The sequence below is a fragment of the Melospiza melodia genome, chromosome 25, assembly GCF_035770615.1.
Source record: "Melospiza melodia melodia isolate bMelMel2 chromosome 25, bMelMel2.pri, whole genome shotgun sequence".
In the NCBI taxonomy this organism is placed as follows: domain Eukaryota; kingdom Metazoa; phylum Chordata; class Aves; order Passeriformes; family Passerellidae; genus Melospiza; species Melospiza melodia.
In genome coordinates, this window is record NC_086218.1 from 9,496,350 (window position 1) to 9,516,599 (window position 20,250).

Genomic DNA, 20,250 nt, shown 5'->3' on the forward strand with positions numbered 1-20,250 from the left:
GGCCCATGGAGATGGCTCAGTGTCACCTTCCTGAGGCTCTCACAGGCTCATGGAGATGGCTCTGTCACCTTTCCTGAGGCTCTCACAGGCCCATGGAGATGGCTCAGTGTCACCTTCCTGAGGCTCTCACATCACCCATGGAGATGGCTCAGTGTCACCCTTCCTGAGGTCCATGCAGATGGCTCAGTGTCACCTTCCTGAGGCTCTCACAGGCCCATGGAGATGGCTCAGTGTCACCCTTCCTGAGGTCCATGCAGATGGCTCAGTGTCACCCTTCCTGAGGCTCTCACATCACCCATGGAGATGGCTCAGTGTCACCATCCTGAGGTCCATGGAGATGGCTCAGTGTCACCTTCCCTGAGGCTCTCACAGGCCCATGGAGATGGCTCAGTGTCACCCATCCTGAGGACCATGCAGATGGCTCAGTGTCACCTTCCTGAGGCTCTCACATCACCCATGGAGATGGCTCAGTGTCACCATCCTGAGGTCCATGGAGATGGCTCAGTGTCACCCTTCCTGAGGTCCATGGAGATGGCTCAGTGTCACCCTTCCTGAGGCTCTCACAGGCCCATGGAGATGGCTCTGTCACCTTCCTGAGGCCCACAGAGATGGCTCAGTGTCACCTTCCTGAGGCTCTCACATCACCCATGCAGATGGCTCAGTGTCACCTTCCTGAGGCTCTCACAAGCCCACAGAGATGGCTCAGTGTCACCTTCCCTGAGGCTCTCACAGGCTCATGGAGATGCCTCTGTCACCTTTCCTGAGGCTCTCACAAGGCCACAGAGATGGCTCAGTGTCACCATCCTGAGGTCCATGGAGATGGCTCAGTGTCACCTTCCTGAGGCTCTCACAGGCCCATGGAGATGGCTCTGTCACCTTCCTGAGGCCCACAGAGATGGCTCAGTGTCACCTTCCTGAGGCTCTCACATCACCCATGGAGATGGCTCAGTGTCACCCTTCCTGAGGTCCATGCAGATGGCTCAGTGTCACCTTCCCTGAGGCTCTCACAGGCCCATGGAGATGGCTGTCACCTTCTTGAGGCCCGTGCAGATGGCTCAGTGTCACCTTTCCTGAGGCCCATGGAGATGGCTCAGTGTCACCTTCCTGAGGCCCATGGAGATGGCTCAGTGTCACCCTTCCTGAGGCCCATGGAGATGGCTCTGTCACCCTTCTTGAGGCTCTCACAGGCCCATGCAGATGGTTGTCACCTTCCTGAGGCCCATGCAGATGGCTCAGTGCCACCCTGAGGCTCCCCACACTCACTCCAAGTGAAACCAGACATTTCCTTTCCCCTCTGCATGGGCACAGCCTGATGGTGCCACATGTGTCACCCACACCCCAGCGAGGCTCTGGCCCTGCCATCAGCTGTGACACAGCCCAAAAAGCACCCAGGGAACAGCCCAAACCAAGGCCCAGCCTCCCTGCAGAGCTGGGAAGAGTCCAAAAGACACAGCCAGCCCTGGGGTGGGTGTAGGACAGCTGGATGTGGGCTCCTGACAACCCCAGCTAAGGCTGAGAGGTTCCTTCAGGTAAGAGAACCCTCCCTGTCCCTTCTCTGCCTCCCACCCCAACACTGGACCCAGGGCACAAAGAAAAAGCCAATCCCTGGTTTTCTACCCCACAAAACAGCATCTACTCAGGTCCAGCTGCAGCCCTGAGGGCCAAAAGCAGCTCCTACTCAGTGCAGGTGGATACAGCAGGACCACAAAGTTTCTTTCATCCCTCTCCTTCCCCCCACAAGGCACAGCAGAACAACCCCAGGATCAGCAGCTGTCAGGCCAAACCCAGACCAGGTGCTTTATTCACTTCATATTTATTTTTCACAAAGACTGTACAAAATTCTTATAAAACTCTGGTGTGGGGATGGGCTATGACATTGATCCAAAAAATAATTCCCATGCAGTCCCACCAGTTCCATAACTTACAAGGAAACAGAGAAGCTACAGAGAGCTGCGAGTCCTGGAGTATTTACACCGAGGAGGGGCAGGAACAGGAGACAAAAGCAACACAGGACAAGAGGTATTTACAGCACGGACACACAGACCCCCCCTCACCTCACAAGAACAGCAGCAGCAACAGCAGGTCAGGCCCGTGGTGCTCCTAGGCCGACAGAGAATCTGGGCTATTTACAGTATCTCACATATTAACAGCTTTACAAACGTGTCCAGGAAGTTCATCTCATGTTTATATATATATATATATATATATATATATAAAAAAAAAAAAGCACCAAGTGTCTGAATAGAAATCACACAGGCCTCCACGGGGGCTAGAATCCGAGGGCTGGCTGGCACCTGTGGCGTCACCGGCTGATGTCCCGGCTCGAGTCCCACATTTTTGTGCTGGGCTCCATGCCCAGCATGTCAAAGAAGGGGTGCTTGAGGGCCTCAGCCAGGGTGACACGCTTGGAGGGCTCGTACTCCAGCATGCTCTCGATGAGGTCGAACAGGCGGTGATGGTCCTCAGCCTCCGAGGTCAGGTATCGCTGCAGGTGGAGGGGAAAAGGGTTTCATGAAAGGCGAAATGAAGAAGCTCTTACTGAGAAAAACCTCTTGTCCCTGGTTCTGTTTTTGCTCTCAGAGGAACCCATCCCACCTGAGATAGCCCAGCTACCCCAAATGGTATAAAAGTAGCAGGATGGCTTCCAAGGTAGTGTTGGGAAAGGGTTTAATGAAAGGCGAAATCAAGAAGCTCTTACTGAGAAAAACCTCTTGTCCCTGGTTCTGTTTTTGCTCTCAGAGGAACCCAGCACACCCGAGGTAGCCCAGCTACCCCAAATGGTATAAAAGTAGCAGGGTGGGCTCTGAGGTAGTGTCAGAAAAAGGTTTAATAAAAAATAAAATAACAAAGCTCTTAGAGAGAAAAAACGCTTGCCCCTGGCTCGATTTTTGCTCTCAGAGGAACCCAGCACACCTGAGATAGTCCAGCTACCTCAAATGGTATAAAAGTAGCAGGATGGTTTATGAGGTAGTGTTGGAAATGGAAAAAGGGCTAATAAAAGACAAAATAACAAAGTTCTTACAGAGAAAAACTGTCCCTGGCTCGATTTTTGCTCTCAGCCTGTATTAACAGATATTAAAGATGCTGCTAGAAAAACTTTTGTTTTCAGTCGAGCCAGCTAGTACACCCATATAAATGCTTATACTACCATCAGACAAGGTGAAAATCCTACAGTTCTTTTTTAGATAGATTAACCCAAGCAGCCAAAAAGCAATGCCAAACTCCAGGCTTGCCCAGAGGGAGAAGCTGAGCAGGGGCCAAGCTGCCTCACCCGCAGTGGTTTGCAGTTCTCCCGAACGTAGCGTCCAGCTGAGGTGTTCTCGTCCCAGTCCAGGCGGCCGTGGTAGAAATATTTCTGTTTCCTGTCAGAATAAAGGGACAGCAGGTTACACAGCAGCAAGGTGCCAGCCCCAGTGGGACAAAGTGGCATTTCCCCCAGGGTGAAGCACTGCCCGTGGGAGCAGGAGGGCTGGCTTTGCTCACCTTGTCTTGCGGACCATTCGAGAAGGAATTGGCCCCAAAATCCTCTCCATCATGGCCAGGTGCTCCCGGTTGTCGTGTGTCTGGCAGGGAGAAATGGAAAGGGAAGGCATGGAATAGATTCCAGTGGTTCTGCCTCCAGCCCTGGGTGTTCCCCCACCCAGAACCCCCATCCTGGCCAACACCTTGGGTGTCTCCACGGGACTGCAGGGATAGGGGGACCCCCATCAGTCTCAGGGAAGCAGCCAGCATCCTCTCACCAGTTGGGAAGTACCCACACCACACAGTTCTCACCTGGAAAAGGGTGAAACCCACATAATACTCAAAGATGATGCAGCCAATACTCCACACATCACAGGGCTGGCTCCAGCCAAGCTCTGAAAAACAATGTTGTTTAAATAAATGATCCAGTTACAACCCAAGAGTCCAAATCCCTCTTTCTTTTAAAAATAAATAACTAATAAAAAAATAAATAACATCCTATTCCAGCCAGGCTCCTGGTGCTCTGCTGGCAATATACTGCCCAGCTGATGGTGGATCATGGAATCACCAACTCCAACCTGTGACCAATCCCAGTCCAGGACACTCAGTGCCACATCGAGCCACTCCTTGGACACCTCCAGGAATGGGGACTCCAAACCTCCTTGGGCAGCCCCTTCCAATGCCTGACCATCCTTTCCAGGAAGAAATTCCTCCTGATGTCCAACCCTGGCACAACTTGAGGCCATTTCTCCTAGCTCCCTGGGAGCAGAGCCCAAACCCTCATGAGGAAGCTGTGGAGAGTGAGAGGATCCCTCCCCCGAACCTCCTTTTCTCCAGGGGGAACAAACCCAGAACAATGACAGGGCTGTCACCATGGAGGTCCCAGGAAACAGCACTGCAGAGCTGTTAAATCAACTTCCCATCTCCCAGGGCAAACCCAGAAAGCTCCTGAATGATGTGGATGCCCAACACTCCCCATGCCAGCGGGGTACAAGGGGCAGAGACCCAGGGGCACCTTACCCAGGATGACTTCAGGGGCTCGGTAGTGCCTGGTGGACACGATGGTGCTGTGATGCTCGTGGTCAAAGGTGGCACTGCCAAAGTCCACCACCCTGATGGCCGTGCTCTTCACGCTCCTCTCGTCCCGTTTCTGCAGGGGGGTACAATGGGATCCCTCACCTGGCAGCCCCTCCAAACCCTGCTTCACCCAGCTGAGGGCACCACGGCAGGGGAAAGCTTTGGCAGCCCCAAAGCAGCTCCCAGCACAGCCACGGCTCACTCAGCACTGCCTGGCAGGTCATGCAAAGCCCTCAAGGACTGCAGGGGGCCCACATGCCCTGGGGCTGTGTCTGACCCCTCAGGGACACCAAGAGGAGAGCCAAGTGAGGCTGTGAGTTATGTGTTACCTTCTCCAGGTTGTAGGAGAGCTCGTAGTCAGAGTTCACAAAGAGGATGTTCTCTGGCTTGAGGTCAGTGTGGGTGAGTTTATTGTCATGCAGAACTGAGGGAGAAAAGAGTGTTTGGGTGAGGGGAGAGAAGCAGAACGAGGCTACACCCCCCCAAAAGCCATCACTGGCACCAGTTTAAGCCACATTTCAACCTGGGTGTGAACAGCCAGGCAAAGCCCAGGCCATGATGCTTTACCAGAAGCACAAAGATTTATTGTATTGATCGCCAGAAGGTGCAGGGGGGTGGATGCTGGAGTGCTCTGAGCTACTGCCAGCCCACAAGCACCAGAAAATGAAGAGGATTCATTCCCAGAGGGGCAGGAAGGCTCAGGCTCAGAACCACAGCAAAAACTTGTTGCTCTGGGCCACCAGTTGCAGAAGTGCAACCTACTCAGCTCCCCAGGTGAGCCCAAAGCACAGGAGAGCAGCAGGAACACTTACACTTCACAGCCTGGCACACCTGGAAGGCCATGTGCCGTACTTGGTGGATGGGGTAAGGCAGGTAGTTGTTATCCTTCAGGAAATCAAAGGTGCTGAGCCCCAGCAGCTCGAAGGAGATGCACATGTGGCCGTGGTAGTCAAACCAGTCAAACATCCTGACACAGAGACTGACAGAAACATTCCAGTTGGGAACAGCTCTGCAGGCTCCTCCTTTCCCTGCTCAGTCTGTACCTCACAGCGAGCCAAGACGCTTCCAAAACTATCCAGGATCACCTTCAACCACACAACACCCAGCACCCGTTCCACCCCAGCCCTGAAACCAGCCCTTCCTGCTGAACACCAAGAGCACACTCACTTTGTGTTCTCAGGATCCTTCTCGTTGATTTTCTCCAGCACGTTGATTTCCAGTCGAGCAGCCTCTTTGTATTTCTCCACGTTTTTAATGATTTTCAGAGCAACGCGCGCACCACCCCTGTGGGAGAAACAGGAAGAAAGCACAAACTGAGCCCTGAGTAGATAAAAGAAGCTGTGCCCTGTGAAAGGGATCTTCTGACCAGCCTCCCTTGCCCAAGCAGGTTATTATTATGGGGTGTCCACCAAAGGTGTCCCTTTCCCTCCCTACAAAACAACCCTGTGGGAGAAACAGGAAGAAAGCACAAGCTGAGCCCTGAGCAGGTAAGAGGGACTGTGCCCTGTGAAAGGGATCTTCTGACCAGCCTCCCTTGCCCAAGCAGGTTAATATTAAGGGGTGTCCACCAAAGGTGTCTCTTTCCCTCCCTACAAAACAACCCTGTGGGAGAAACAGGAAGAAAGCACAAGGTGAGCCTTGAGCAGGTAAAAGAAGCTGTGCCTTGTGAAAGGAACCTTCTGACCAGCCTCCCTTGCCCAAGCAGGTGTGTCCACCAAAGGTGTCCCTTTCCCTCCCTACAAAACAGCCCTGAAGCTTCCCCCAGCACATGGGCAACACAAAAGAGGGTGAGAGCCTGGAGCAGCAGAGAATATTGAAAAGCAAGAGAGTGATTTTCACCCCCAGCTGTGGTCTCCCCCTTTCCCCACATACCTCCGGTGATCCATGCACTGCACCACTCTGCCGAAGGTCCCTTCCCCCAGGGTGCTGATAATCTCATCTGGGAGGGAGAGAAGGAGAGGGAAGGAGCTGAGAGAGGGAGCAGGACCTGGCTGCAGCGATACACAGGGCAGAGGAGAATGCATTGCAACACCTATCCTGCACACAGCTGGAGAGACCGGAGCAGCGGAAGGCTGACACCGGCTGCACAAGGCAGCTGCCCTAATTTCCCTGGCACTTCAGTAACAATACACAATATAAACGTAGCTTTAACAAAAGGGGAAGGAAAAGGAGAGGGTTTTCTCTTTAATAAACAATGAAAATAAAATGAAACAGAAAGATAAGACAGATCTGCGACTGCGATGGGAGCTTAACTAGAGAGCTAAATTATGTTACGATTTGGCTGTACATCTTTCTTGTAGCCAGTCGCCGACGCGATAGATCAGATGCCCCTCGTCGTCGTCCTCCACACTCTTGGCCCTTCTGCTGCTCTGTCGACTCCGCTGCTGGCCCAGGCAGACAGGGAATTCATCATTCACCAATCAGATTTTCAAACCAGCGCAGCAGCAGCCAGCGTCACGCATTGGTTGGTTTGGAAATTCACATGGTTGTTTGAGGAGGGGTTGCAGGAGGAGATTCCCAGCCAATTCATACGGCACAGAGGAATATATAACGATAGGGATATTGCAAGGGAACATGTCAAGATACAACACACTAGCTCAGAAAAGAAAAAAACAGTTTGCTTTTTTGTTGTAGCAAAAAAAAAAAAAAAAAAAAAAAGGAAAAAAAAAAAAAAAAAGAAAAAGGAAAAAAAAAAATAAGAAAAAAATAAGAAAAAAAAGAACCTACAAACAGCCCCAACCCGAACCAGTGTGACAGCAGAGCTGTCAGAGTGAGGGAGCTGAGGGGCATGGAAAGGGCTGGCTGTTCTTGCTCCCACGGGGGCTCAGAGAGGAACAGCACCGGCCTTCGGGTCCTGGGGACTGCCTGAGCACGCCGCAGAGCAGGGGCAGCAGGAGGCACGTGCTGGCTGGCAGCTCCTGCACAAGCCCAGGCTGCCCCCACAGGCACCCCTATCCCACTCCAATAACCTCCCACACAGCTTCCCCCAGCCCCGACACTCAGGGGAAGATGAACTCCGAGATTTCAGAAAAGCAGCTTTAGATACAATGATCCATCCAAAATGGAAAGTTCCCAGTGACTGCCTGGGGAAAGATGGACACTTCTTCCTAGACCCTCCCCCAAAGAAGCTGATCCTGGAAGGACTAACTTCCAGAAGAGAAGCAGAACCCAACAGGGAACTGGGACAGCCCTGGGATGAGGCAGATAAGAGGTTTATGCTGGAGAAGAGAAAATTCCTGCCTTCGGTTCCTCAGCTAAGTATCCCCATACTTGGGAGCAACCAGCCAGCAGACTTGGGACCCAAATCCAGCCCCCAATCCCCTCCCTGGACACAGAGCCAGAACAGACCAGACAACACTGAGAGCTCCACACACAGAGCAGAGAATGTGTCTGGGGTCTAACAGAAGTGGAAGGTGAACAGCAGAACAGACAAGAAGAGAAAGCCAGGGATGCTTCCGGGAAGAGCCTGGGATGGTTCTGCCTCCACCTGAGCTCAGTGCTCCAAAAGCTCTGCTCCTCCACAAAGCCCACATCAGCTGGGCCCAGCCAGGAGGATCCTGCTCAGAGCCAGGGCCCGAAACGGGGACCACAGGGGCAGCCACCTGTCCCAGACTCTCTGGGACTGGCACCAGCTGAGCGCTGGCTCTTCGAGCCTTGCACAAACCCTGCCTGGCTGGGGCTCCTCCACGAGCATCACTGAATGGGAGGAGATGCAGCACCACCCTGGGGACCCTCCAGCCTCGCCGGGCACTCCTGTCCCTCCCACTGAGAGAGGACCTGAGCCACCCGTGCCCAGCTGGCACCGGGCAGCGCCAACCGCGGCGCGCAGGGACGCGAGCAACAACAACAACTCCTCCAAACAACACACGCACACACACAGACCTCAATCCGACTCCGACAGAGCGTTTAGAAAGTGAATTTTTCTACTTACCCAGCTCAGCACCTGGGGGAGAGAGAGCAAGGTTACAGGGCAGGCACGGCACAGCAGGATACTCACCGATGAGGAGCGGCTAAAGGACCGGCTGCGGCGCCGCCTCCGCCTGTGCTTACGCCGGCTGCTTTTGCAGCTGCGGTAGCTGCCCTCGCGGTCCCGGGAGCGCTGCCGGTACTCGTAGGAATGCTGCCGGTACTCGGGCTCGTAGTAGGAGGCGTCGCCCCGCTCGCGGCTGTAGTCGTTGCGCCGGTAGCTGTCACAGTAACGGCGGTCGTAGGCCCTGCGGTCTGCCGAGTGGTCGTCGTAGCTGGGCGCGGGGAATGGGGACAGGGGAAGGGGTTAGTCCTTCTAAGAGGGATCCAGAACACCTGAGGTAGCTCTGAGATAGCCCAAATGGGGTAAAAGTAGCAGGGTGGGTGCTGTGGGAGTGTTGGGAAAAGGTTTAATGAAAGGCGATATTACGAAACTCTTACAGAGAAAAATCTCATGCTCCTGGCTTGATTTTTGCTCTCAGAGGAACCCAGCACACCTGAGACAGCCCAGCTACCCCAAATGGTGTAAAAGTAGCAGGGTGGCTTCTGAGGTAGTGTTGGAAAAGGTTTAATGAAAGGCAAAATAAAGAAGCTCTTAGAGAGAAAAAATGCTTGCCCCTGGCTTGATTTTTGCTCTCAGAGGAACCCAGCACACCAGAGACAGTCCAGCCACCCCAAATGGTATAAAAGTAGCAGGATGGCTTCCAAGGTAGTGTTGGGAAAGGGTTTAATGAAAGGCGAAATCAAGAAGCTCTTACTGAGAAAAACCTCTTGTCCCTGGTTCTGTTTTTGCTCTCAGAGGAACCCAGCACACCCGAGGTAGCCCAGCTACCCCAAATGGTATAAAAGTAGCAGGGTGGGTGCTGTGGGAGTGTTGGAAAAGGTTTAATGAAAGGTGAAATAAAGAAGCTCTTAGAGAGAAAAAACGCTTGCCCCTGGCTCGATTTTTGCTCTCAGAGGAACCCATCTCACCTGAGATAGTCCAGCTACCCCAAATGGTATAAAAGTAGCAGGATGGGTTCTGTGGTAGTGTCAGAAAAAGGTTTCATGAAAGGCGAAATAAAGAAGCTCTTAGAGAGAAAAAATCTCGTGCGCTTGGCTCGATTTTTGCTCTCAGAGGAACCCATCCCACCTGAGATAGCTCAGCTACCTCAAATGGTGTAAAAGTAGCAGGATGGCTTATGAGGTAGTGTTGGAAATGGAAAAAGGGTTAATAAAAGGCAAAATAACAAAGTTCTTACAGAGAAAAACTGTCCCTGGCTCCATTTTTGCTCTCAGAGGAACCCACACACCCAAGATAGCCCAACTACCCCCAAATGGCAAAAAAGTAGCAGGATGGCTTCCAAGGTAGTGTTGGGAAAGGCGAAATCAAGAAGCTCTTACTGAGAAAAACCTCTTGTCCCTGGTTCTGTTTTTGCTCTCAGAGGAACCCAGCACACCTGAGATAGCCCAGCTACCCCAAATGGTGTAAAAGTAGCAGGATGTGGTAGTGTTGGAAAAAGGTTTAATAAAAAGCAAAATAAAAAATCTCTTACAGAGAAAAACTGAGCCAGGGGCATGAGGTTCTTGCTCTCAGAGGAACCCAGCACACCTGAGATAGACCAGCTACCCCAAATGGTATAAAAGCAGCAGGATGGGTTATGAGGTAGTGTTGGAAATGGAAAAAGGGTTAATAAAAGGCAAAACAACAAAGCTCTCACAGAGAAAAACTGTCCCTGACTCGATTTTTCCTCTCAGAGGAACCCACACACCTGAGATAGCCCAACTACCCCAAATGGCATAAAACTAACAGGATGGCTTCTGAGGTAGTGTTGGAAAAAGGTTTAATAAAAGGCAAAATAACAAAGCTCTTACAGAGAAGAACTGAGCTGGGGGAAAGAGGTCCTTGCTCCTGCTGAAACATCCCACAAAAGGGATTATCTCCTTTGTTCTCTTCTTTTTCTAGTGAATTACAGTCCAACAAATTACCTAGGCTGGACCTCTTGGCCTCTGTCCAATTGGGCAGCCCCAGGTCTGAGGTGAAGTCCCAAAGGTCCTATGAGGTGTCTTTGTACCAAATTGGGAGAGGAACTTCTGGGCTTTTTGCTTTTTTTAAGCAGACAAAGAATAATTTGGTCACTCCATCAGCATGGAGCACATTCCTACACTGGGGAATGCTGAGGGGCTGGAGTGGACTTGAAGATCATCATTGCCTTGTCCAGTCTGGCCTAGAACACTGACAGGGTTGGGGCAGCCCCATCCAACCTGTGTGCCAGTGTCTCACCACCCTCACAGGGAAGATCTTCCTCATTGTCTAGCCTAAATTCTCTCTCTTTCAATTTGTACCCATTGCTCCTCGTGCTGTCACTACAGCTCCTCATGGAGGGTCCCTCTCCACCTTCCTTGTAGGCCCCTTTTAACACTGGAAGGTGCTGAGAGGTCTTCACAAAACCTTCTCTTGTCCAGGCTAGAAACTCTCCCAGCCCAAATTCTCTCACAAACTTCTCTTCTCCAGCTGGAAAACTCTTCCAGCCTAAATTCTCCCCAGCCTTCTCTTCTCCAGCCTGGAAAACTCTCCCAGTCCCAATTCTCTCACAACCTTCTCTTCTTTAAGCTAGAAACTCTCCCAGTCCCAATTCTCCACAACCTTCTCTCCTCCAAGCTGGAAAATTCTCCCAGCCCAAATTTTCTCACAACCACCTTCTCCCCAGGCTACAAACTCTTCCAGTCCCAATTCTCTCACAACCTTCTCTTCTGCAGGCTGGAAAATGCTCCCAGCCTCAATTCTCTCACAACCTTCTCTTCTCCAGCCCCAAATCTCTCACAGCCTTCTCTTCTCCAGGCTAGAAACTCTCCCAGCCCAAATTCTCTCACAACCTTCTCTTCTCCAGCCTGTAACACTCTTCCAACCCAAATTCTCCACAACCTTCTCTTCTCCAGCCTGTAACACTCTTCCAACCCAAATTCTCCACAACCTTCTCTTCTGCAGGCTGGAGAATGCTCCCAGTCCCAATTCTCTCACAACCTTCTCTTCTTTAAGCTAGAAACTCTCCCAGCCCAAATTCTCCACAACCTTCTCTCCTCCAAGCTGGAAAATTCTCCCAGCCCAAATTTTCTCACAACCACCTTCTCCCCAGGCTACAAACTCTTCCAGTCCCAATTCTCTCACAAACTTCTCTTCTCCAGGCTGGAAAATGCTCCCAGCCTCAATTCTCTCACAGCCTTCTCTTCTGCAGGCTTGAAATGTTCCCAGTCCAAATTCTCTCACAGCCTTCTCTTCTCCAGGCTGGAAACTCTTCCAGTCCAAATTCTCTCACAACCTTCTCTTCTTTAAGCTAGAAACTCTCCCAGCCCCAATTCTCCACAACCTTCTCTTCTCCAGCCTGGAAAACTCTCCCAGCCCAAATTCTCCACAACCTTCTCTCCTCCAAGCTGGAAAATTCTCCCAGCCCAAATTTTCTCACAACCACCTTCTCCCCAGGCTAGAAAATCTTCCAGTCCCAATTCTCTCACAACCTTCTCTTCTCCAGGCTGGAAAATGCTCCCAGCCTCAATTCTCTCACAACCTTCTCTTCTGCAGGCTTGAAACTCTCCCAGCCCAAATTCTCTCACAAACTTCTCTTCTCCAGCTGGAAAACTCTCCCAGCCTCAATTCTCTCACAACCTTCTCTTCTCCAGCCTGGAACACTCTTCCAGCCCAAATTCTCCACAACCTTCTCTTCTCCAGGCTAGAAACTCTCCCAGCCCCAATTCTCTCACAACCTTCTCTTCTCCAGGCTAGAAACTCTTCCAGTCCCAATTCTCTCACAACCTTCTCTTCTCCAGGCTAGAAACTCTTCCAGTCCCAATTCTCTCACAACCTTCTCTTCTCCAGCCTGGAACACTCTCCCAGCCCTTCTCCATGAAGAAGGTGTTCCAGTTCTCTTAACAACTTCCCAGCCTCCTCTGGACCTGTTCCAACAGTTCCACGTCCTTGTTATGTTTGGAAGACCAAAACTTTTGCAGTGCTTTGAGGGAGCCCAAGGCAAGAAGCCAGGAGCTGCCAACCCTTGGCACAACAAAGGGGACAGGGATCTGTGTCCCAGCCAGGTGAGGGACACTGAGGGACCCCAGATCTTCCTGTACTGAAACTGTGAAGGGATAAAAGCTCAGAGGGTCCTTTGTTCAGGACCCCTCCTTGAAGGCACCAGCTAGAGCCGTTTCTTTGTTATTGCACCAAGATTTTTAAGGATTGAGATGTCTGAGAGAACCTGCTGTGAGAAACCAGTAAGGAAACTGGTCTGACTGGGAGTGTGGGGTGTGTAGGGAGTCAAACAGGGCAAACATTGGGTCACTGAAGGGGCTCAGTCCCAGCCCAGGGGGTGCAGTGGCACTGCCAGAGGGGCTCTGGGTGCCAGACAGGGAAGTTCCCCTAAGAGGGGAGTGAGGGGCTTTGGTGACAAGCACTGCCCAGGCTGTGACAGCTCAGAGCAGCCCTGGAACCTGGCTGAGAATGGATGACTCGGCCATGATTGAGGGACTGCAGCATCTCCCTTAATGAGCAGAGACTGAGGGAGATGGGCCTCGTTAGCCTGGAGATCACTGAGAGGAAATCTCATTATTGCACATTAGTGTCTCCAAGGCAGGTGCCAGGATGGTGCCAGACTCCTTGCAGTGGTGCCCAGGGACAGGATGGGCAGCAAAACCATGAACTAAAACACACCATGCTCTACCTCAACACAAGGAAGCTGTTCCCAGAGAGTGGCAGAGCACTGGCACAGCTGCCCAGGGCAAGCATGGCATTTCCCTCTGAGAGGACACCTCACATCAATATATCAAAGGCAGGTGCCAGGACGGTGCCACTTTTCAGTGGTGCCCAGTGACAGGATGGGCAGCAAAACCATAAACTAAAGCACGTTCTACTTCAACAAAAGGAAGAATTTAGTCCCACAGAGGGTGGCAGAGCACTGGCACCGCTGCCCAGGATGAGCATGGCACCTCCCTCTCTGAAGAATACCACATCAGGATCTCCAATGCAGGTGCCAGGACAGTGCCAGACACTTTTCAGTGGTGCCCAGTGACAGGAAGTTGTTTCCACAGAGAGTGGCAGAGCACTGGCACAGCTGCCCAGGCCAAGCCTGGCACCTCCCTCTTTAAGGATATGCCACATCAGTATCTCAAAGGCAGGGGCCAGGACAGTGCCAGACACTTTTCAGTGGTGCCCAGTGACAGAAAGTTGTTGGCACAGAGGATGGCAGAGCACTGGCACTGCTGCTCAGGCCGAGCATGGCACCTCCCTCTTTAAGGACATCCCACATCAGGATCTCCAATGCAGGTGCCAGGACAGTGCCAGACACTTTTCAGTGGTGCCCAGTGACAGGATGGGGAGCAAAACCATAAACTAAAGCACGTTCTACTTCAACAAAAGGAAGAATTTAGTCCCACAGAGGGTGGCAGAGCACTGGCACAGCTGCCCGGGGTGAGCATGGCACCTCCCTCTCTGAAAAATCCCACATCAATATCTCCAAGGCAGGTGCCAGGACAGTGCCAGACACTTTTCAGTGGTGCCCAGTGACAGGAAGTTGTTGGCACAGAGGATGGCAGAGCACTGGCACAGCTGCCCAGGCTGAGCATGGGGTCTCCCTCTCTGAAGAATCCCACATCAGTATCCCCAAGGCAGATACCAGGATGGTGCCAGACACTTTTCTAGCACCCAGCAACAGGATGGGGAGCAATGGCCATAAACTAAAACACACCACATTCTACCTCAATACAAGGAAGAATTTCTTCCCATGGAGGGTGGCAGAGCACTGGCACTGCTGCCCAGGGTGAGCATGGCACCTCCCTCTCTGAAGAACCCCACATCAGGATCTCCAATGCAGGTGCCAGGACAGTGCCAGACACTTTTCAGTGGTGCCCAGTGACAGGATGGGGAGCAAAACCATAAACTAAAGCACGTTCTACTTCAACAAAAGGAAGAATTTAGTCCCACAGAGGGTTGCAGAGCACTGGCACAGCTGCCCAGGCTAAGCATGGCACCTCCCTCTCTGAAAAATCCCACATCAATATCTCCAAGGCAGGTGCCAGGACGGTGCCAGACACTTTTCAGTGGTGCCCAGTGACAGGAAGTTGTTCCCATACAGGGTGGCAGAGCACTGGCACAGCTGCCCAGGCTGAGCATGGCACCTCCCTCTCTGAAGAATCCCACATCGGTATCCCCAAGGCAGATACCAGGATGGTGCCAGACACTTTTCTAGCACCCAGCAACAGGATGGGGAGCAATGGCCATAAACTAAAACACACCACACTCTACCTCAACACAAGAAAGCTGTTCTTCCCATGGAGGGTGGCAGAGCACTGGCACTGCTGCCCAGGCTGAGCATGACACCTCCCTCTCTGAAGAATCCCACATCAGGATCTCCAATGCAGGTGCCAGGACAGTGCCAAACATTTTTCAGTGGTGCCCACTGACAGGATGGGGAGCAAAACCATAAACTAAAGCACGTTCTACTTCAACACAAGAAAGCTGTTGTTCCCATGGAGGGTGGCAGAGCACTGGCACAGCTGCCCAGGCTGAACATGGCACCTCCCTCTCTGAAGAATCCCACATCAGGATCTCCAATGCAGGTGCCAGGACGGTGCCAGACACTTTTCAGTGGTGCCCAGTGATGGGAATTTGTTGGCACAGAGGGTTGCAGGGCACTGGCACAGCTGCCCAGGCCAAGCACGGCACCTCCCTCTTTAAGGACATCCCACATCCATATCTCCAAGGCAGATGCCAGACATTTTTCCAGTGGTGCCCAGCGACAGGAAGTTGTTGCCACAGCAGCCCAGGCCAAGCACGGCACCTCCCTCTCTGGAGCCATCCCAAACCCACCTGGCTGCATCCCTGAGCCCTGGGTGACCCCAGAGGTCCCTCCCAGCCCAGCCCCCGTGTCAGCCCGTGCAGGGGGGCAGCTGAGAGCCCCTCTCACCTCCGGGATCGGACGTGGTAGCTGTCCTCCCGCCGGTGCCGCCGGTCCCGCTCGCTGCTGCTGGACCGGGACCGCGTCCGCCGCCGCTTGTGCTTGCGGCTCCGGTAGCGCTCGTGGTAACTGCCGCGGCTGCTGCGCTCCGACGAGCGGTACCTTCGGGAGTGCGGCATCTGTGGGGACAGCAGGGACACTCAGGGACCCGTGGGGACAGCAGGGAAACCTTGGGGACAGCAGAGACACCCATGGGGACAGCAGGGACACTCAGGGACCTGTGGGGACAGCAGAGACCCCGTGGTAACTGCCGCGGCTGCTGCGCTCCGACGAGCGGTACCTTCGGGAGTGCGGCATCTGTGGGGACAGCAGGGACTGTCAGGGACCCCATGGGGACAGTGGGGGGACAGCAGGGACACTCAGGGACCCGTGGGGACAGCAGGGACACTCAGGGATCTGTGGGGACAGCGGGGGGACAGCAGGGACCCTGTGGTAACTGCTGTGGCTGCTGCGCTCCGACGAGCGGTACCTTCGGGAGTGCGGCATCTGTGGGGACAGTGGGGACTGTCAGGGACACTCAGGGACAGCAGGGACAGTCATGGACAGTCAGAGAACCTATGGGGACAGCAGGGACACTCAGGGATCTGTGGGGACAGCAGGGGGACAGCAGGGACAGTCAGGGACCTGTGGGGACAGCGAGGGGACAGCAGGGACCCTGTGGTAACTGCTGCGGCCGCTGCGCTCCGACAAGCGGTACCTTCGAGAGTGCGGCATCTGTGGGGACAGTGGGGACACTCAGGGACCCGTGGGAACAGCAGGGGGACAGCAGGGACAGTCAGGGACCCGTGGGGACAGCAGGGACACTCAGAGATCTGTGGGGACAGTGAGGGGACAGCAGGGACCCCGTGGTAACTGCCGCGGCTGCTGCGCTCCGACGAGCGGTACCTTCGGGAGTGCGGCATCTGTGGGGACAGTGGGGACACTCAGGGACCCGTGGGGACAGCAGGGACTGTCAGGGACCCGTGGGGACAGCAGGGACCCCATGGAGACTGCGGGGACTGTCAGGGACCCACGGGGACAGTAAGGACTGTGAGGCACACATGGGGACAGCAGGGACAGTGAGGCACCTGTGGGGACAGCAACGACCCCACAAGGATGGCAGGGACCCCGTGAGGCACCTGTGGGGACAGCAGGGACAATGAGGCACCTGTGGGGACAGCAGGGACGTGTGGGCATGGCACAGACACTGTGAGGACAGCAGGGACCCTGTGAGGTCAGCAGAGACCCTGTGAGGCATCTGTGGGGACAGCAGGGACACCGTGGGGACAGCAGGGACAGTGGGGCACCCTGTGAGGCACCCATGGGGACAGCAGAGACAGTGAGGAACCCATGGGGACAGCAAGGACCCTGTGAGGCTCCCGTGGGGACAGCAGGGATCTGTGGGAACAGCAGGGACCCTGTGACACCCGTGGGGACAGCAGGGACCCCGTGAGGCACTCGTGGGGATCCCCTCTCTGCTGTGAGGCCCCCATGGGGACTGCAGGGATCTGTGGGGACAGCAGGGACCCTGTGACACCCGTGGGGACAGCAGGGCAGCATTAACAGCTGCATGGGACAGGAATGCAACGTGTGTGAGTGTGGCCAGGGGATCTGAGAGAGGAGAGCAAACTCTGAGAGACCCCAGAGCCCCACAGGACAGGGTGAGACCACCCATGGTCATCTTGCCCCGTTTTCTTTCCCCAAAAAAAAAAAAAAGAACCCTGGTTCTCATTCCCAGGTTTGTATCCCTTCCTCACATCCATCTCTATGCCCACAGCTCCAGGAACAGCTTTTGGACCATTTCTCTTTCAGCTGCTCAGGAAGGAGGGAAGCAGCACCAAGGAAGGTGAAATGAAGCTCTGGATGTCACCAGAGCCCCCTGAGCAATGTGAGAAATGGATTTACAGAAAATCCTCCAAGCCTGACAGGAGTTTCAAAAGGTGGCCTTGCAAACAAGACTGGATGCTTTGGAGAAACAGAACTATGAAAGATGCCTTGGAGTGGGACCCATGAGGGGCAATTTAAAATTATTTGTTTTCTTGTATTTTTGGGCTAAATAAGCCCAAAAAATATTCTACTGTATTGTAATTAAGAAATAGTTCATTTCTGATTGTGATGGCATGAATTATGACATCTGTATTGTGTCATCCTTCACACGAAGCTCAGAATAGAATAAAAGTTGTTAAAATGCCTCTCAGCTGCCCCATGTCTGGGTCAGAAAAAGGCAAAATCCAGCAATGGATGCCCAGAGAGCAGCTCCTCAGAAATGCTCAGGTTTTCCTGCCAAGTGACACCTGCACTGGGACGAGGGTGGGGAAGGGTCTGGGGGTGTTGGGGCTGTTCAGCTGGGACTGAGGGGAGATCTCAGGGGGCTGCAGCTTCCCCGGGAGGGACAGCTCTGGTCTGTGCTCTGTGTGACAGTGACAGCAGCCCAGGGAACAGCTGGGGCTCTGGCAGCAAGGTTTAGGATGAATACAGGAAAAGGTTGTTCCCCCTGAGCACTGCTCAGGCTCCCCAGGACTGCCAGAGCTCCAGGAGAGCTTGGACAATGCTCCCAGGGATGCACAGGGTGAGATTGCTGGGGTGTCCTGGGGAAGGACATCAGGGCCTGTGGATCCCTCCCAGCTCAGGAGATTGGTGACACACATCCCTCTGTCCATGGAGAACCACCAGGAGCAAAGCCTCCCTTCCCAAAGGGCACCAAGAGAGCCCTGAAAACGCTCAGGGGAATCTCAGCTACACCAAGAGAGCCCTGAAAACCCCCAGCTCTGCCCTTCTGGAGGGGCTGGAACCAAAGGACACCAAGAGAGCCCTGCAGACGCTCAGTTCTGTCCCTCTGGGGGAACATGAGAGGCTGGAGCCAAGGGGATCAAAAGGGCACCAAGAGAGCCCTGAAAACCCTCAAGGGGTCTCAGCTACACCAAGAGAGCCCTGAAAACCCCCAGCTCTGCCCCTCTGGAGAGGCTGGAACCAAGAGGATCCAAAGGACACCAAGAGAGCACTGCAGACCCTCAGTTTTGTCCCTCTAGAGGGGCTGGAACCAAGGGGAACCAAAGGACACCAAGAGAGCCCTGAAAACCCTCAGCTCTGCCCTTCTGGAGAGGCTGGAGCCAAGGGCATCCAAAGGACATCAACAGAGCCCTGCAGACCCTCAAGGGGTCTCAGCTCTGCCCCTCTGGAGAGGCTGAAGCCAAGGGGATCCCGAGGTGAGATGGCACAGTGGGTGCAGCCCCTCAGACCGTGCCCCACAGCTCTCAACCACTCCCCGCACGCACTTTGGTTCCGAGCACAATTCGTGGAATCATGGAACGTCAGCTGGGTGGGACCTTCGAGCTCACTCAGTCCCACCCCCTGCCATGTGCAGGGCCACCTTCCCCCGGCCCAGGCTGCCCCAAGCCGGCATCGGACACCGCAGGGATGGGACAGCCACAGCTCCTCTGGGCAATCTGTGCCAAATTCCCCCATCCAAAATGCCCCCGGCTGCGTCCCCGTCCCCGCCCAGCGCTGACATCACCGCCAGGGCTCGGACAGGCCGAACCGGCCCCGGCGGCGCGGGGTGATCGGGGGTACGGGCCCGGTACCGCCTGCACGGGGGGCTTTGCCCGGGGCTCCCCCCGGTTTCCAGCCGTGGAATGAAGGGAGCGCGAAGGCGGCGCTGGCGGCCCGCCAAGCCCCGGTTCCATGGAACGAGCACCGGGGCTGCGTTCCGCAGCGGGGCTGGAACCGCTTTGGGGACGGTGATGGCGGCCGCGCCGGGCGGGGCCTCCGCCGTGCAGGCCCGGAAGCACCGGGACACCGGGAGAGATGGGCGGAGGGCGGGGCGGCCTCGGCGGGGAGGCCCCGAGCCGGTCCCTGCGGGCCATCCGGCCACGCCGCCCTCACGGGGACACCCAGACCGCCGATTCCCACCGCGGCCCCGCCGGGAACGACAAACCGGGCCCGCCCCGCGCCGCCCTCACCGGCCGCGGCCTACCCACCCCGCCCCGGCCCGCGGGGCCCCGCACCGCGCCGCGCCGCCACGCACCGTCCTCGCAGCCAGCCCGGTGCGCTTGTCCCACAGGAAATCCGTGATGGCGGCCGTGGGCCCCGGGCCCCGCTCCAGCTCCTGCCGCCGCCGCCGATCCGGGTCCTGCCAGCCCGCGGGGCCGCGCACGCACGGACGCGATCACGTACGCACGCACGTAGGCGCGCGGAGCTGCGTCACAGCAGGTGGGGCCGGTGGGCGGGGTTAGAGGCGAGGGGCGGGGCCGGTTCCGCACGGATCGCTCTTTAAGCCACGCCCCCTTTTCGGGCCCGGCGGCGCCGGCTGGGCGAGGCCGAGGGGCGGGGCCGGGGTAGATTGCCCCGCCCACCTCCTCCCCGAAGCCACGCCTCTCCCTCCTGACGGCGGCGGGGCCCTGCCGAGGGGCGGGGTCAAGATATGGGCGTGGCCTATAGTGATAATCCCGCCCCTCGCCTCCAGGAGCCCCGCCCCGTGCCCGCCCACCGTCTCACTAAGCCACGCCCCCTCGTCGTCCTGTGCCTGTGATGGGCGGGGCTATCAGACAGTGACCACGCCCCTTGTTTTTAGCCCCGCCCTTCTCTCCTTGAAGCCCCGCCCCTCTCCGTTCCCTCCGGCGGTACCGGGGCCGTACCGGGGGGCGCGTTCTCCTTCCCGAGGCCCCGCCCGCCAGCCCCGCCCCACCCCGCCCGCCGCGGGGTCCCGCCGCCACCGCCGCTCCGGTGCCGCCCGGGCCTCGCCGCTCCCCGCGCCGCCGCTCCGGTGCCACCGGCGCTTCCCGGC

The 20,250-nt window shown here is 55.3% G+C and overlaps 1 protein-coding gene across 3 annotated transcripts; it reads right to left on the reverse strand.

Moving 5' to 3' along the window:
* Positions 1–1,797: 1,797 nt before the first annotated feature.
* On the reverse strand, positions 1,798–19,594 carry CLK2 (CDC like kinase 2). 3 transcript variants are annotated; one of them, XM_063176625.1, is made up of 13 exons: positions 19,492–19,594; positions 15,438–15,607; positions 8,537–8,780; positions 6,827–6,920; positions 6,412–6,478; positions 5,707–5,823; positions 5,352–5,518; positions 4,869–4,963; positions 4,483–4,612; positions 3,775–3,857; positions 3,484–3,563; positions 3,272–3,362; positions 1,798–2,485 (listed from the first exon to the last, which is right to left on the reverse strand). In XM_063176625.1, exons 2-13 carry the CDS (start codon positions 15,605–15,607, stop codon positions 2,303–2,305), a joined length of 1,521 nt encoding a protein of 506 aa, XP_063032695.1. In that variant the 5' UTR covers positions 19,492–19,594; the 3' UTR covers positions 1,798–2,302. The 3 variants fall into 3 exon arrangements, with proteins under 3 accessions (XP_063032695.1, XP_063032694.1, XP_063032696.1); XM_063176624.1 differs by having other exon boundaries at positions 6,827–6,923; XM_063176626.1 differs by lacking the exons at positions 6,827–6,920; positions 15,438–15,607; positions 19,492–19,594 and having other exon boundaries at positions 8,537–8,605.
* Between the last annotated feature and the right edge of the window lie 656 nt (positions 19,595–20,250).